Here is a 16,975-nt window from a genome sequence, read left to right as displayed (position 1 = left end):
GAAATTCAGGACATGTTGAGGAGGTCATTTAGCCATTTAAGTCAGCTGTGTTGGATCAATAACACATCTAAAATCTGCTGGACACTGGCCCTTGAGGCCTGGAGTTGGACGCCCCTGACCTATGGCTTGAGTTTCGAAATCTTACGTTACCTTGTTCACAAGTTATCGCATTCACAAGATTTTTAGAAAACTTGACCTCTGACCTTAATGGTCAAGGTCACTGAGATTAGAATTCATCCGAGAATTTAAGTAAAATAAATAAAAAATAAAATTGTTATTTATATAGCACCTTTCAAGACAGAATCAGAAAGTGCTGCACATAAGATTACAAGTCATAAGAAGATTTAAAAAAGACTAAATAAAACAGGCAAAAAATTAACCAAAAGCAGTTTTAAAAAGGTGAGTTTTGAGTTGTTTTTTAAAAACAGCTACCGAGTCCACAGTTCCTAATGTTTGGGCGAGAGAGTTCCACAGTCTCAGGGCCACAGTGGCAAAAGCTCTGTCACCCTTATTTCTCCTCTTAGTCTGTTTTATAGCAAGTAAGCCCTGATCAGATGACCTCAGGGACCTGCTGGGGACATAGGGCTGTAGCAGATCAAAGATGTAGGCTGGTGCCAGTCCATGCACAGCTCTGTAAGTCAAGACCAGGATCTTAAAATTGACTGTAAATTCAACAGGAAGCCAGTGTAACTGAGATAACAACGGTGTCACATGTGAGTACTTGGAGGATTTTGTCAAGATACATATATTTATCGACAGATAAGCTAACAGCAAAATGATCACTAAGTCTTTTTTTTTTTTTTTTTTGTTCATATTTCTGGTACAAATATGACAGCCCCCCCATATAAAGGCACTGCTCTGGTATAGATTTCAATGCAAAGCTATTAAATTCTAAGTTTCATCACATAGACTTCACTGGAATCCAGTTAAAGCTTAACTGGTCATGACTAACATCTTGTAAGCACTTAAGGTCCACAAGTTCAATCATCTGCAGAGTTGTTCCTCAGTCAAGGGAACATTTTAAAATCACATTTTTGACAAAAACAAATCACACATTTGTTAAATAGGGATGTATAGTTGTATTACATTTATTGTTACATAGCAATCATTAAGCAGCATGAACAATTTCGTAATAAAATAAAAAGCATCTTTTTTTCAAACAGGCAGCAACTCCAGGTGCCTGTTGTTAAGTTAACTGACATCGGTCATTGAACTTCTGTGAGTCACTAATCATGTAGGCTAAAAGTAAAATCAGTCAATCATGTTTTATTGTGCTACACATCACATACTCCAAAAGGAAGGTAATATAAGGAAACAATGGCGGGCAGTAAAGAGTGAAGAAAGGTTGTGACACCTTTGGATCACTGGTATAAACTCCACTTCTATCGAGCTTTAGGCTCAAGGACATAATTGCCTGTTCTTTATGACTTTTTTTTTTATTGTGGTGTTTTTTTTATGTTCTGTGCTTTTGAAACTTAAATTTCTTTGAAAGTGGTGGACACAAACAGAAGACACTTCAAATAGATTCGTGTTAATATAGAAATACAAAGGATGTTAGTTCTGTAGATGAAGAAGGAAATCACTTGTATTAATGTCTTTTTGAAAATAAATAAAATGTGATTTACAAATAAATACATAGAAAGACAAAGCAATTAATTTATAAAACAGGACAAATTACAGATAATTATAGTGCAATGAAAAATCTACCTGATCATCTTGGAATTATGGGAGACCTGTTGGCTTTCAAGTATCCGGATTGAGATTAAACCATTTCAACAAGCATTAAACTGGATTTGGTCATTTAAGTTTTAGCATTTATCATCTTTATGTTTTTCCTATCAAATATATTATGAAATGAAAAATAAATATTTTAAAGTGTAAACAGAAAGACCTTCAAATATTTACAAATATGTAAACTAAATTTGAGACCATCTGATAACAGACTGCTGCTAATTGCATTGTGCTTGAAGTTCACCTTATAACACACACACACACACACACACACACACACACACACACACACACACACACACACACACACACACACACACACACACACACACACACACACACACACACACACACAATTTCGGATGAAAATCAACGTACAAACCTTTTGCTCTGCAATTAGTGATTAAGAGGTTGATTAATACTGATAAAGGATGACTCTCTAGATGAAATCTTAAACATAAAACAGACAAAGACAAACATTGGCTCCCGCATTTTGGGGATTATTTGAATGTCTTTGGTTTATCTTAAAGACATCTCCTTCCCTGAATCTCTTCTGCTTCAGACTGGTGCAGTCTATGAGGTCGCTGTAGAGGCTCTTTCTACATGATAGCAATATTGTTGCTGTGCTCTTTCAAAGCACGCTGGATGAGGAATGGTCCATGTAATAAAAACAAATACAAAACATGTGGTTTGAGGCTGCATCAAAGCTTAAAATGAAGGTCTAGGATGACTCCCGTTGAGGTGATGATACTCCTGGTTTAAGGCATCGTAGTTGAGATATGTTGTCTACTGCTCCTTCTCTATTGTCACAGAGACAGTCTGTCCGCCATCTAAAAGGAAACAGTATACACAAAAGATGTCTCAGGATGGGTTGTTTATTGAGCACAAACAAAAGCAATTAGGACACAAAAGCATGAAATTGTGAGAAAGGGCATAAGTAACATACTCATTTTCTCTTTGCTGCCATCTTCTGTGTGCTGAACATTATTGCTAAGGACATGCGGGTTAGCTTCTCCATCAGCAGGACTACAATTAAAGTCAAACAGAAATTAATTCAAAGTAAATAAAATTGAAGCCTCTGATATTAAAGATTTGAAAGAAATAGAAAACTTACCCTTTGCCATTCTGCTGGAGGACACTGTTTGCTTGCTCAGGATCTATCTGTACCAATCTGGTGACAAAGGAATGCCCATCTCCCTGACTGAAAATACAGAGAAAAAAATATATATATCTTCATTGTTTTTTTTGTTTTTAAATATATTTCTGACACTCCATGAAAGTAACTTTAATTAAAAAAAGCTGGATAGGTCTGTTAGTACAAAACCAATTAACCTCCCATACTGAGTAGGCATGCACTAACACCATCTGCATGCGTACATCATTTATTCTGACTGATATGAAGTGGGTGAAAGTTTGGGCGTGCATCAGCTTTTGCCCCCTCACTTTGACTCTGTGATCCATTTTGTTAGTGACCATTTATGGAACTTATCGGACGATCCATTTTTAGTGACAAAGCATATCACATGAGAGTAGACTCACCTTGAGAAAACAGGGAAAAACCAGTACTTTGCCTGGTCTCCAAACACCTCAGCTACATTTCTGCTAAATCCCAGAGAAAACCCATTTTTATCCGGCCCATTTGTGAAAAAAGGAGCCCTAAAAGCCTCTAAAAATGGAGGGAAAACAAACAAACAAAAAACGACAAGAGTTAGCCAGTGGTGTTTTTTGTAGAAGTGGAATTAAACAAAGTATGTATTTATAGTATTAATTTACCTATAGTGGTCCTGTTCTTTCCCACGAGCCACAGATGGTATCCGAGAAGTGACACGATGCTGATGAAGAACAAGGCCGCCACAAAGAACAGAAACAAGATATGGAATTTGGCGTGGGTGTCAGGCAGCTGTTTCTTTAGAATGAAGGGAAAAAACAAAACACACTTTTAGCTGACTAATCGTGACAGTCCTGAGTCCAATTATGTGGAAAATGAAACAAATTGATACTACTTTGTTTCCTCAGTACAACAAAGTCTTGCATGGAAATAAAATACTGTTTCACTGCTGGACTATGTGACAGGACCCACTGTCTTGTGTAAAGTGTGCTGCAGAGAATCCCCTAAAAATAGCAACAGGTTGATACTGATACACGTGGTGTTCACACCACGTAATTTCATGCAAACACCACGAGGAGGTTCATGTACTTACGGTCCAGAATTTGATGAAATACTGGATGACTGTTGCACAAATCACTACACAGTAGAGTGACGCATAGGACAAAAACAGGACAAAGTACTTGTAGTTTGAGAATCCAACACAGTTATTCACCCTGAAAGAAGATGACACCACAACAACAGGAAGGAGAAAAAAAAAGGAAAGAAAAAAAAAAAAAAGAAAGGGGGTGCTGAATAACATTATGACAATAGCCATGGAAAATATAGCTGAGATTATGTATGTATGTATGTATGTATGTATGTCCATCTTTTTTCCCCTCCCCCAATTTCTCCTAGTGGACCCAACCTTTGCATAAACATTGTGATGTACCAACATCTATATGAGTTATACAAATACTTTATACAAACCCAGTAATCATATATATTTGCAAATTTGACTGTTTTATTGAGCACCAAATCTCAAATTAGACTGTTTGTATCACAATACAACATATCATAGTGTCATACCATAATGATCATAGAGTATGTATATTCAGTGTTGGGGAGTAACGGAATACATGTACCACTGTTACGCATTTAAAATGCAAAATATGAGTAACTGTATTCCATTACAGTTACCGTTTAATAGGTGATATTCAGAATACAGTTACTTTGTTGAAATGAATGGATTACGCGGCGGTATTTTCCTGTTTCATAAGGCTATGCCCTCTCCACTTTTGGTTTCCACGCTGGTGGAAACCCAAAATAAAACACACATTAAGAGGCTCTAATGTCTGTGTCTCAATCTCGCGGCCCATGTCACCCCTACTTGCAGCCCGCATAATGACGTGAAGAATTTTTTTTTTTTTTTTAATTATTCACAAAATGTATTTAATATGAAGGCAATAGGCAGAGTGTTACAGGCATAGCCCTAAAGAATGTAGCCTCATGGACAGTGTAGTCCGTGCTGCAGGAAGAATGGCCTGCCATACCAGTTATGTGTCTGGGAGCGCGAGGAGAGAGAAAAAGAGTTGAAAAGTACGAGCTGTCACCGACCAGAAACGAGAGATGGAAGCGTGTAAATATAATAATAACCACTGCAGCCAAAAAGAGTGGGTGACAAGCCCAGTTGTAAGTAAGCCATTAAGACTCGACTGTACACTGTGTTCGTGTTTTCCTCTCAAACAATAAGTTGGAGCAGCCTTTCAACGCCTCTCTGTCTCTTGCTAGCAAAGGTGACCCAGACAACAAAGTAAAGCTAGTTTTCGGCTACGAGCCCGACATATTAGCCAGAGGTCCCTTTACGGTTTTACACCTTTACGGTTCGGAGCCGCGGACCCGTTTTATATACGCGCGGAATAGTTTCTATACGAGATCGCTGCAAAAAGTGCAGCCTTACATGTCCACCCTACTGTTACTCATTTTTTTATATTAAGATTTAAAAATCTAGTTGGTATTGGAATTGGTATGGCGAATAACCTTCAGTAAAAGTAATAAATCACACAGCAATAGCACATTCATGTAGTTGTAAAAAGCACGATAATATATTAAGTAATCCAAAGTGTTCAGAATACGTTACACTCACTGAGTAACGGAATACGTTACAAAATACATTTTGGGGCATGTATTCTGTAGTGGAATACATTTTAAAAGTAACCTTCCCAACACTGTGTATATTCCCAATCTCCCACTATGCACTGCAAAGTGGGGTTTGATAGTAATATTAACAACAGTAATAAGACTAATGTTCAATTAATGTTCAAGAATTTAAACAAAGAAGTTTAATCGCAAAGTAAAAACAGAATATCATACCAGGGGCAGTGATGGTCCATTTTCAGCACACACCTTGAAAAAAAAAAGCAAGAAGAACAATGTGCATCCTATCAGTACCATCCAGTATATACCAACATATTGATCTTTTCACTGACCCAGTAAACAAAAACAACACATTTGATAAACCCTTATTAAGATATTAGTTTTCCATATTATCACTTTCCTAAAAAAAAAAAAAAAAAAAAACACATTTAAAAGTATTCTGTAACGTTTCCTGAATTTCTATTGCCAGAAGAAACTACTTTAGGGTGGATGTTTTAAAAAGATCTTATTCAGGAATGTGTTGATAAAGTGTGGACACTTAGAGAGGACTCACATTTCACAGGTTGAACAGTGATGGCAGCGATCAGGCTTGATTACCTGACAGAAGTCGCAGTATCTGATGGCTAGAGAGAGAGAGAGAAAAAAAAATTAACTGTATACGTGCTGGATATTCTTAAAGCATATTCGTTAAATCCCCCTGTGAATCCAAGCGGGTCACATCCTGACTTTTAATTAGCAGGGGAGCCAGAAGAGAAAGCAAGGTGCACCTGAGTCTAATTAACCCTCCTGACACAGGCTTTTCCGTAAACACAGCACAGACAAGCCTAGTATGTATTAAACTGAGAAACAACCAGAGAAGACATGTGATTGTCATTTGTAATGCTTTTGCAATGTTGATGGCTGATGATGAAAACTTTTGTGCACTTCCTCTTTTGTCAGAGCAACATTTTGCTAACAGAGTTTTCCCTGATGGTGTGTAAAACAAAACAAAGCACAGTCACTTACTACACTGTATCTAAAGCCATACCTCCTCCAGTTGTGCGTGTGTACACGGGTAAATTCCTCGCCACTTTCTTCAGAATCTCTTGTTGGGCCTCAGCTCGCTCTTCTCTCTCATACAGCTCCTTCTCTGCCCTGGGTAGACTGAACTGACAACAGAAAAAGAAAAGTGTTCAGTGTTTTGTTTATTTCCTCTCTTCCGCTAAGCGAGGAGTGTGACAGAAGCAAACTTACTGCTTTTGAGGGATTGGCTGGTTTGGACCAGATAGTTTTCCAGTAAGCCCATATGAACATGGCGAGGAAAATGTGAAAGATAACCAAGTAGCTGACTGTTGTAGAAAAAAAGAAAAGAAGGATCCTTAGCGGGAGAGAAATAACAGCATCAAATATGAGTGAGTGTGTGTGTGTGTGTGTGTGAGGGCAATACTTACTTCGTTCAGCATTATTTGGGATTGTATCTATAGGAAGAAGGTAAAGTATATGTGTATATATTAGTTAGGAGTAATACATGACTACACATCCCCCACTTCTCTTTCTCTTCCTCACACCATGTTGCAGCAGCCTGGCACGGCCAGCAGTGACCCACCCACAACAGAGAGCTTTGTTTAAGCATCAGCAGGGATGTCCCTGTCCTGACCACAGCCGCAACACAGAGACATGCTGATACTGGTCTCATCAGCTCCCGCCTGAATCAAACTATTTAACTTAGCGTCTGTGTGTGGGAGCAGCACAAATCACACGACACACAACTTATTAAAAACTGCTGAAAAAAAATAGCATAAACACTTAGGACTTACTCAGGAACGCGCCAAATAAATTATGTTTACTAGAATTCAAGTTACAATTACAGAATCCACTCCTGGAAGTTAAATATGTAAAACGGGTACAAACAAATACAAATCAAATTCCCTTTTTTTTTCCTCCTGAAACGACAAGTTGTTAAAATTTAATATTGAAAAATCATTTTTAAACTGCTCAAAATATGTTTAATTACAGATAGATACACACTAATAGCATCAAAAAGTCACGGACTAGATTTTAAAGCTGGCTCGGAAGCACCTCATTTATTGACACCCCAAAACTATATAAAATAACAATAACAATAACAACAACAACAGCAGCAGCTAGTAAATATATCTAGTAAACTCAGAAAGTTTTAACATGATTAAGCAACACACAAACGACAAACCCTTTCACAGTCAATCCACTTTTCTATTTTTATGATATCCGTTATTTGACCCATTACGTCTGCCCTAATGGAGTGATTAATTATTAACGGAGAAAAGTAGTTCCTCTCACTGGAGGGGAAGGAAAAAGTAGACAAACGAAGCTGTCATGAAGAAAAATAACAATTTATGTAAAATATTTCCATGAAAAGGAGAGACAGAAATATGTGTTAATATTCGCCAAACGTTTCATCGCATTACGGAGTGTGAAGCCAGATTTTAAATCTTCAACTAGCTTATCAAAGTTTCAAACCCTGTCACTGTCAACGCACGCGGCCGCTAAAGGTTTATAAAGGTGAGAGCACTTACAGACACACAGCTCGACAACGTAGGCGTAATAGGACCAGCCGACGACCAGGTTAATAAACAGGACAGGTACCCAATTCAGAGCCCGTTTACAGCACCTGAGTGCGTGAGAGGGCGCCATCTTTAATCCGTGTTTGACATTAGCTGACGGTGACGTCACAACCACGGCTTTTAAATGGTCCAGCCAAAGATGCATTAGGCTCAAGATACTTCACCGCAGTGCAGGCGACGAGGAACGGAACGTGGATGTTTTAGTTGTTCAAAAAGTGAAATTTAAGTATATTTTTAACGCACCGTTCGTAATCATTCCTCTCAGCAGAGAAACAGTCATAATAAAACACAGTGGCAGCTAAAGTTGAGGTCTTCTTAGGGCGTATTGAAGCATGTCAGCCTGTTAACCCACAACATTGAAATCATGACTCTCACAATCTTTGGCTAGTTAGTTTCCTCGTGATATGCTCAGACTTTTGTATTTATGAGTAAGAATATGTTGAAAATAAACAAAAAACAAGCAATTTTAGGGCACTCATTAGGTTTAGTAAACCAGAAAAAAAGTCAAACAGAATAGGTCAAAGGTTTCATTTGTTTGTTCATTTATTATTTTGTCCAGCTGGGGGCAGAGAAACACAATGCTGTGTGAAGTTGTGGAGCACAGTTAACCATTGTTTTGGAGCTCGGTGTCTGTCCACCTGTTTGCAATTAAGTAATTTTAGTCTCCACTCCTAATTTGCTAGATGCCTTAATTGTCTTTCTCTTTTTTATTGATTCTTTTTTTCGCTTGGTGCTAGCTGGGCAAGACGGGTGTGTGAATAAGAGGGAGGCGGGAGTTTAAATACCTGGGGTTAGCCATTTAAAGCAATGGACAGTGCACAAAAGAACTGAAGAAGCGAATGTTGGTGAATGCAATTATCCTGTCTTATTCCCCCCCAGGGTGCCGCTCCCTGATCGTTTTTCTACCGGAGGTTTCTTCCTGTTAAGAGGGTTTTTCCTTCGTAATGTTGCCAAATGCTCGCTCATAGAGGCTTATTTGATTATTAAGGTTTTTTACTTCTTATTTACTTCTTTTTACTTTGGGAGAGTGATAAGAAGGAAATTGTTAAATAAATACATTCTGTGACTGACCTATTTTATTTCTATAAAACTGCTTAAACCTTTATTTATTAAGTCTTCCTTACACCATCATGAAATTGCCTTAGTTTGCCAATACAAAGCAAAAGTTTCAGTGTAGTACATTACAGTTTTAGGTGGAGAACCTCACCGACACTCAAGATTTTTATTGTTTTGAAGATGAGCATGTGCTCCATTACATTTAGTGTTGTATGAAAGAAACACAAATGATAATACAAGATGACATCCAAACAAAATTTTAATGTTGTTTTTCTTTTCTTTTCTGTACACACACATTATGTACATGACGTTGGACTTAAATACACCCCTAATAAATTAAATATTTTCATTTTTAGTTGCTAGTTATAATTAATAGCCTCCTTTCAGAACATTTTCTTCCAAATGAATGGCAAATAGACTGCAAGAGGACAAATGAGGAGCTCATTGTGCATGCTTGCTGTTTATAGAGGCAACTTTCGGTGACGAGCGTGAACGTCTCCCCTTTTTAGTTGAAGAGTGGGAAGATGGAGAGGAAGGTGGGGAGGCAGTTGCAGAAGAGGGGGTGGAGTCAGAAGAAACTGAGCGTCTTCTGGTGGGACTGCTGCTTGGTGAGCCATGGGGCGAAGAGTAGGGTGACAGGGCCTGGAGCATACGGCCACTTCTCTCCTGAATTGCATGCTAAACAAGGGCAGACACAGATCAGATTTTCACTGTGTGTAATGCTATGTTCTGTTGCAGTGATTTAAAGAATGCCTCTTGTGATTCAGTTTATGAAGACGTGCTTGTTTTTGCTCACACACAGACTTTTTTCTAGTTAAGAAGACTGAAATTAAATCTTGTGCTACAGTTAGTGTGTGACGTTTTTATGGTGAGAGTGAACATACCCATGCTCCATCTGGTCCGAAAAGCTCCAGAAAGTTGCCAATGAATTCCCGTGACTTCTCTTCCCATTTGTGGATGAGGTCCTGGCTCTTCTCTTCCACCCTGTAGACAAAATGTTTCGACTTTTCCTCCACCGTACGGACTGTCTCTTTCATCTTGTCCACCTGGTTCTGGAGCCGGTACTTTTTCTCCTGAAATAAAGTAAGGTGCATTTGTGTCTAATTTTGTATTTACAGCCTTTTTTTCCTTTTAAGTTTGATTAAAAATGAAATATTTTCTTACATTAATGAAGCCAACATTTAGCTCACGGGCTGTGTACCCTCTTTGCAGGTTGCGTCTGACATACATGTCGTAATTACGAACGATACGAGTGATCAGATCGGATGTGGAGATGCCCTCCGTCCTCTGAGTGGCCACAAACATTCCTGACATGAACACACAAATACTTTAAATATGTGTAATTAATTATGAGAAAGAAGACAACTAGAATTTATTTTAACGTTGCATGAATCTTCACCTGCTTCCTTGATGTGTTTGTAGACGTCCTCTGATCCAGCGGAGGTGTAAGGTATATCATCATGGGCCACAAAGTCAATCTATGAATGCAACAGAACGGTCTACAGACAGTTTGGACACCGTATAGCTTTAACACTTTATGACATTATAGGAAGCTGTGTTTAAAGTTACTGTGTGACCTTTGACCTTATGTTTCTTGAGGAATTCTGGTGTAAGACTCCAGGGTGCATCCCGCACTACCTCGTCAACGTAACGGCAGTGCCTGAGGGCTTCGTAGCGTTCGTCCTCTGTCATCACCGTATAGCCCTTAAACTTGTGAGTGAGTTCATCGCTGCACACTAGGAACACAGAGATTTTCAGTGCTTGCCTCCTTCCTGATTTCTTTTTTCTTTTTTTTCCATATTTGCCACACTGACATGTTTCAGATCATCAAACTAATTTTAATACTGGACAAGTTAACCTGAGTAAATACATAATGCAGTTTTTAAATGATGTTTTCGTTTATTAATGGTAAAAAGCTATCCGACCTTATCTGGCCCTGTGTGAAGAAGTAATTTTTCCATAAACAATGAAGCATTAAGATCAGTCTTTCGCTATGGAGGAATTTGGGTCCACTCTTCTTTGCAGAATTGTTTGAATTTGGCCACACTGGAGGATTTTCTACCATGAATGGCCCGTTAAACGTTACGCCACGGCAGATTGTTTCGGATCACTGTCCTACTGCATAACCTAAGTGAGCTTTGGGAAACAAACTACAGGGAGTGCAGAATTATTAGGCAAGTTGTATTTTTGAGGAATAATTTTATTATTGAACAACAACCATGTTCTCAATGAACCCAAAAAACTCATTAATATCAAAGCTGAATGTTTTTGGAAGTAGTTTTTAGTTTGTTTTTAGTTTTAGCTATTTTAGGGGGATATCTGTGTGTGCAGGTGACTATTACTGTGCATAAATATTAGGCAACTTAACAAAAAACAAATATATACCCATTTCAATCATTTATTTTTACCAGTGAAACCAATATAACATCTCCACATTCACAAATATACATTTCTGACATTCAAAAACAAAACAAAAACAAATCAGCGACCAATATAGCCACCTTTCTTTGCAAGGACACTCAAAAGCCTGCCATCCATGGATTCTGTCAGTGTTTTGATCTGTTCACCATCAACATTGCGTGCAGCAGCAACCACAGCCTCCCAGACACTGTTCAGAGAGGTGTACTGTTTTCCCTCCTTGTAAATCTCACATTTGATGATGGACCACAGGTTCTCAATGGGGTTCAGATCAGGTGAACAAGGAGGCCATGTCATTCGTTTTTCTTCTTTTATACCCTTTCTTGCCAGCCACGCTGTGGAGTACTTGGACGCGTGTGATGGAGCATTGTCCTGCATGAAAATCATGTTTTTCTTGAAGGATGCAGACTTCTTCCTGTACCACTGCTTGAAGAAGGTGTCTTCCAGAAACTGGCAGTAGGACTGGGAGTTGAGCTTGACTCCATCCTCAACCCGAAAAGGCCCCACAAGCTCATCTTTGATGATACCAGCCCAAACCAGTACTCCACCTCCACCTTGCTGGCGTCTGAGTCGGACTGGAGCTCTCTGCCCTTTACCAATCCAGCCACGGGCCCATCCATCTGGCCCATCAAGACTCACTCTCATTTCATCAGTCCATAAAACCTTAGAAAAACCAGTCCTGAGATATTTCTTGGCCCAGTCTTGACGTTTCAGCTTGTGTGTCTTGTTCAGTGGTGGTCGTCTTTCAGCCTTTCTTACCTTGGCCATGTCTCTGAGTATTGCACACCTTGTGCTTTTGGGCACTCCAGTGATGTTGCAGCTCTGAAATATGGCCAAACTGGTGGCAAGTGGCATCTTGGCAGCTGCACGCTTGACTTTTCTCAGTTCATGGGCAGTTATTTTGCGCCTTGGTTTTTCCACACGCTTCTTGCGACCCTGTTGACTATTTTGAATGAAACGCTTGATTGTTCGATGATCACGCTTCAGAAGCTTTGCGATTTTGAGACTGCTGCATCCCTCTGCAAGATATCTCACTATTTTTGACTTTTCTGAGCCCGTCAAGTCCTTCTTTTGACCCATTTTGCCAAAGGAAAGGACGTTGCCTAATAATTATGCACACCTGATATAGGGTGTTGATGTCATTAGACCACACCCCTTCTCATTACAGAGATGCACATCACCTAATATGCTTGATTGGTAGTAGGCTTTCGAGCCTATACAGCTTGGAGTAAGACAACATGCATGAAGAGGATGATGTGGACAAAATACTCATTTGCCTAATAATTCTGCACTCCCTGTAATAGATGGACATTCTCCTTCAGATAGCTGAAGAAGAAACTGATAGCAGAGAGCAGAATTCAGGGTTCCTTCAAGTCTTCCAGGTAGGTCTTGAAGCAGCAAAGCAGCCCTAGACCATCACACTACCACTACCATGTGTTGATGTTCTTTTTATGAAATTGTTAGTTTCATGTCCGATGTAACAAGACTCAAACCTTCCAAAAAGTTCAAGATTTCCTTTGTCAGTGCACAGAATATTTCTCCAAAGGTTTTGGGGGGGTCATCACAATGTGAGATGAAACTTTGTTTGATTAAAACCATGACCCTGCACTTCCCCAGATGTTGTTCTGGAGTCTTTTGTGACCTCCTGGATGAGTTGTCAATCTTCACTTTTGGTATGCTGGACACTCCTAAGAAGGGCAACTGCTTTTCCGAGTTTTCTGTATTTGTGTATAATGGCTCTCACAGTGGTTCACTGAAGTCCCAAAGCTTTAGAAATGGCTTTGTAAATCTTTCCATACTGATACTTCAGTTTTTCACTAGTTAGTCACACTTACTTTAAGATTTAACAATGGAAGTATTTTCACACACAATCAGGAAGGTTTGGAGAATGTTCTTCACTTACTGAATGAAATCATCATTTAATAACTGCATTTATATTTATTCGAGTTGTCTTTGTTTAATATTAAAATTACTTTGATGACCTGAAACATGTGAGTGTGACAAATATGCAAAAAAAAAAAAAAAAAAAAGATATCGGGAAGGAGGCAAATGCTTTTTCACTGCTGTGTACACGTGACTCTTTGGAGGCCTTCTCTGTCTATTTTCATGACCCTGAAGGTTAAAGAGTGTTACTTTGTGCATGCGTTACTGTGGCGAGTGAATGAAAGGCATACTTTACCTCCTACTATAAGATGAGTGTTTGGGAACACATTCTTTGCCTGCATCAGAGCTCGAGCATGTCCCGAATGGAAAAGATCAAAGATTCCATCAGCGTAGACTCTCACGGGGCGGTTAGCTAAACATGAAGGGTGGTCTTTAAATGCAGTCATGTCATGACATAAAACTGGAGCAGTTTATATTTTTGCTGTTACAAATATGGAATTCTAATGACACAGTGATGCTTTTAATTGTTAGTTAATCATTATTTTGCTGATTTGTCACTCAGTCAGATTCACAGCTGTGATCAAACCCTGAATCATCAAAATAACTGGCAGTTATGTAACAATGCTGATAATGAAATCACTTTTTTATAACTGATATCAGACAATTACAGCACAGCAAAACATCTTGGGTTAACTTTTCTTTTCCGAATTATCTTCCCTGTGTATTCAGAGTTTTTTTTAAAAAGGTGGTGATAAGTGCAACCTGGTGTCCCCCTCCGTGCTTGAGCAATGGTGAGCTTGTCATGTGGGATATCAGATTCAAAACCTGTAGACTTGGCAAAATCTGCTGGCTCCCGTGGAGTCTGAACACAAAGACCAGATGGAGACATTCAGATACAGTTGGTGCAAAAAGTCATCTGTTCTCAAAATCATTTCAATTTTACAGGTCGCCAGAATACATTATATGACACAAAACTATGTGTAATTACTGACGAAACATGTTCCCTCTTGCTTCATTCCTAACTGCTCGTGTTTCAAGTTTATCCAATCTCTTGCACGTGTTCAGACTTCTGCCCAGAAGTGGATGTTATTGGTATAGTCATGTTGCATTTGATAAACACCGGGGTTCATAAAAACAGAAACTGTAAGACAGTATACAGGAACACTTTAGAAAATTAAAGCATTTAAGTGAATTACTTATAATAGAAATATATGAGATGTGGTAAGTTTGCAGGTTGTGCCTCCTCTCTGTATGATAATAACTTAAAGGTAGTTTTTTTTTAACCAATTTTAGCACATGGATGTTCAAAGATGCTATAGACTTTGTGTTGCATGCATGTCCACCTTTATCCTTTGGTGTGCTGAAAGATATACTTTAAACTCTTGATCTCTTTTTAAGTGTCTTTTGCTCCCTGAGTTGTGTTCAAATATATGATTGGTTAGTATACCAGTGCAAAATATTAATTTGACCTTGTAAACATTAGCAACATGCTCCTATGCTTCTTAATTTTTGTCTTGTATTCTGATCTCAGCCTTCATGGCTTATACACATACTGACGCACAAGCCAGCATATTTCCACATCGGACATAAATGTAAGAATTAAAATTCGAATAAATAATTATTGTTTTCGTGTTAAGTCTTTAATTCCTTTTGACATTAATTATTGCTACTGCAGACATGAGTCATGCTGTTCCACGGAGTTAATCGGTTAACTTATCCCAGTCATATAACCACAGTGGAAAAGATTACCTCAGTAATATTCAAAGCATGTTAAATAATAATGCAGTATAAGGCAGAGATATACCTCACTTCATTATAGTGTCCTCTAAATATATTCACAAAAACAAAATAAGAGGGGATCTCGTGGGGCTCCCTGTTGTTTATTATTTGAAAAACAGTGTGCAGTTGGTTCTCTTTGCTAATGACAGAAGCAGGCTTACCCTGCGAGGGCCTCCTCTTTGATTGTGCGCGGCAGCCTGTTGATGGTGCTGTCCATTGCCGCCACGGCCTCGTCTCCTGCGAGCCATCTGGGATGTTCTTTTTTCAGCCAACAATAACACTGCACAAGCCTGGTGCTCCTCTCTGTCAGCCCTACTACTGCAAGGGAAGGATCTCTAAAGCTGTGTGTCTGTTGAAGTATACATCCTATCACCCTGCCTGACCCTGATGACAGGATAACATAGCGGGCAAAGTTCAGGCCACAGTGGTAAAGGCTTTCAGAAATGTAGATTGCATTTGCAATCAATGCTGAGCTTGGAAAGACTTTCCCTTTATTTGTGCGGTGGCAGCAGCAGCATGATCCAGCGAGTGTTGATCCACTGAAAGTCCAGCTCTTTAACATTTTAGTACACATCTGTAAAAATATGCTTGCTTTTTTTTTTTTTTTTACCATTTTTCAAATTTTTATTCCTTACGTTTTAACATAAAGAATAGCGGCTGCATACGTAACACTGTAATTTTTTCTGAGAAAGCCATTCAAGATAAACTATGAAGCTGTAATGGGAGGTCAGACACTACCAGCCTTTGGAACCAAACACAGGGGACAGTGAGTCCCGGCATTTCTCAGAGTTGTTAAAAGTTAGCCACAGTGGCAGAAATCTGTGTATATCTTAAAATCAATAATATCCTTTCTTTCTTGTGCATTATAGCACACAATGCACATCCTGGTTTTCTAAAGAGGAACTCATGCAGCTTTTTGGTGCTGAAGTGTTTCCCTATGTAACACACACAAACACGACCGTGGCTCAGGGGGTTGGGAAGCGTATCTGTAACCGGAAGGTCGCCGGTTTGATCCCCGGGCTCTCTGTCCTGGTCGTTGTGTCCTTGGGCAAGACACTTTACCCTACTGGTGTTGGCCAGAGGGGCCGATGGCGCGATGTGGCAGCCTTGCTTCTGTCAGTCTGCCCCAGGGCAGCTGTGGCTACAACCGTAGCTTGCCTCCACCAGTGTGTGAATGCGAGAGTGAATGAATAGTGGCATTGTAAAGCGCTTTGGGTGCCTTGAAAAGCGCTACATAAATCCAATCCATTATTATTATTAAAGCTGCACACGAAACATTATTTTCTACACAAAAATAAATAAAACTAAGACTTTTCAGGGAGGCTAGCTGCTAAAAAATGTTTTAGCCAGTCAGTGACTCTGTCTACTCTGTTTCAGTTCAAGTATATGAAAAACACTGACTAGTGTGATTACATAACTTTTCATTTAGTGCTAACATCTGGTCAAAGTTTCAGTTTGTCTAGCAGGCTACTTTTATGACTAATATTCCCATCAGACATCTGCCTTTTTTCTTTAACTCTGCTCTCTTTAGTTTCACTTTAACTTTGAGCTGAGCTGTTTTTGAGTAAATCCAATGATTTTGTACAAAACACATTTTAAAAGTAATGCAGCGCTAAGCACTGGTGACAAGGCTGAGATAACAAGGCTGAAAGTCTCTTTGGGTGTGTGGCATGTTCAGGAGATACCAAAGATATGCAGTGATCTATATCTTTGTAATATTTGTAAGGTATTTAAGACTTTATCAAAAGGTCCAAATTATTTATTGTAGAACTATTTTTCTAAA

General features: G+C 39.0%; 2 protein-coding genes across 2 annotated transcripts; both read right to left on the bottom strand.

Annotated features, from left to right (window-relative positions):
- Positions 1-1,051: 1,051 nt before the first annotated feature.
- LOC147320534 (palmitoyltransferase ZDHHC20-A-like) lies at positions 1,052-8,149 on the bottom strand. Its single transcript, XM_086308612.1, has 12 exons — positions 8,008-8,149; positions 6,904-6,930; positions 6,707-6,801; positions 6,501-6,621; positions 6,027-6,096; positions 5,690-5,722; positions 3,933-4,053; positions 3,505-3,637; positions 3,271-3,397; positions 2,846-2,932; positions 2,678-2,757; positions 1,052-2,561 (listed from the first exon to the last, which is right to left on the bottom strand). The coding sequence occupies exons 1-12, from the start codon at positions 8,123-8,125 to the stop codon at positions 2,518-2,520; spliced, it is 1,056 nt and encodes a 351-aa protein (XP_086164738.1). The 5' UTR covers positions 8,126-8,149; the 3' UTR covers positions 1,052-2,517.
- Positions 8,150-9,179: 1,030 nt separating this feature from the next.
- On the bottom strand, positions 9,180-15,840 carry LOC147320533 (choline-phosphate cytidylyltransferase B-like). The gene is made up of 8 exons (XM_086308611.1): positions 15,354-15,840; positions 14,176-14,275; positions 13,709-13,825; positions 10,696-10,847; positions 10,511-10,589; positions 10,276-10,418; positions 9,996-10,184; positions 9,180-9,789 (listed from the first exon to the last, which is right to left on the bottom strand). Exons 1-8 carry the CDS (start codon positions 15,438-15,440, stop codon positions 9,553-9,555), a joined length of 1,104 nt encoding a protein of 367 aa, XP_086164737.1. The 5' UTR covers positions 15,441-15,840; the 3' UTR covers positions 9,180-9,552.
- Between the last annotated feature and the right edge of the window lie 1,135 nt (positions 15,841-16,975).

The sequence above is a fragment of the Aulonocara sp. 'chitande type north' Nkhata Bay genome, linkage group LG10 (genome assembly GCF_057382095.1).
Source record: "Aulonocara sp. 'chitande type north' Nkhata Bay isolate Kocher_YH1m ecotype deep benthic linkage group LG10, A_spYH_male_GT1.1, whole genome shotgun sequence".
Classification (NCBI taxonomy): domain Eukaryota; kingdom Metazoa; phylum Chordata; class Actinopteri; order Cichliformes; family Cichlidae; genus Aulonocara; species Aulonocara sp. 'chitande type north' Nkhata Bay.
Note: the sequence above shows the minus strand (reverse complement) of the source record. Positions and strands in the feature narration are given on the sequence as shown.

Bases quoted from the DNA above. Each gene is read 5' to 3' on its own strand.
- LOC147320534 (XM_086308612.1), bottom strand. From the start codon at position 8,125: ATGGCGCCCTCTCACGCACTCAGGTGCTGTAAACGGGCTCTGAATTGG. The intron at 6,097-6,500 runs GTATGGCTTTAG...CTCTCTCTCTAG, and splicing joins CACACGCACAACTGGAGGAG to CCATCAGATACTGCGACTTC. The intron at 2,933-3,270 runs GTGAGTCTACTC...CTGTATTTTCAG, and splicing joins TTTTTCCCTGTTTTCTCAAG to TCAGGGAGATGGGCATTCCT.
- LOC147320533 (XM_086308611.1), bottom strand. From the start codon at position 15,440: ATGGCTCGCAGGAGACGAGGCCGTGGCGGCAATGGACAGCACCATCAA. The intron at 14,276-15,353 runs GTAAGCCTGCTT...CTTTGTGTTCAG, and splicing joins AAAGAGGAGGCCCTCGCAGG to ACTCCACGGGAGCCAGCAGA. The intron at 13,826-14,175 runs GTTGCACTTATC...CTTCATGTTTAG, and splicing joins AGCACGGAGGGGGACACCAG to CTAACCGCCCCGTGAGAGTC.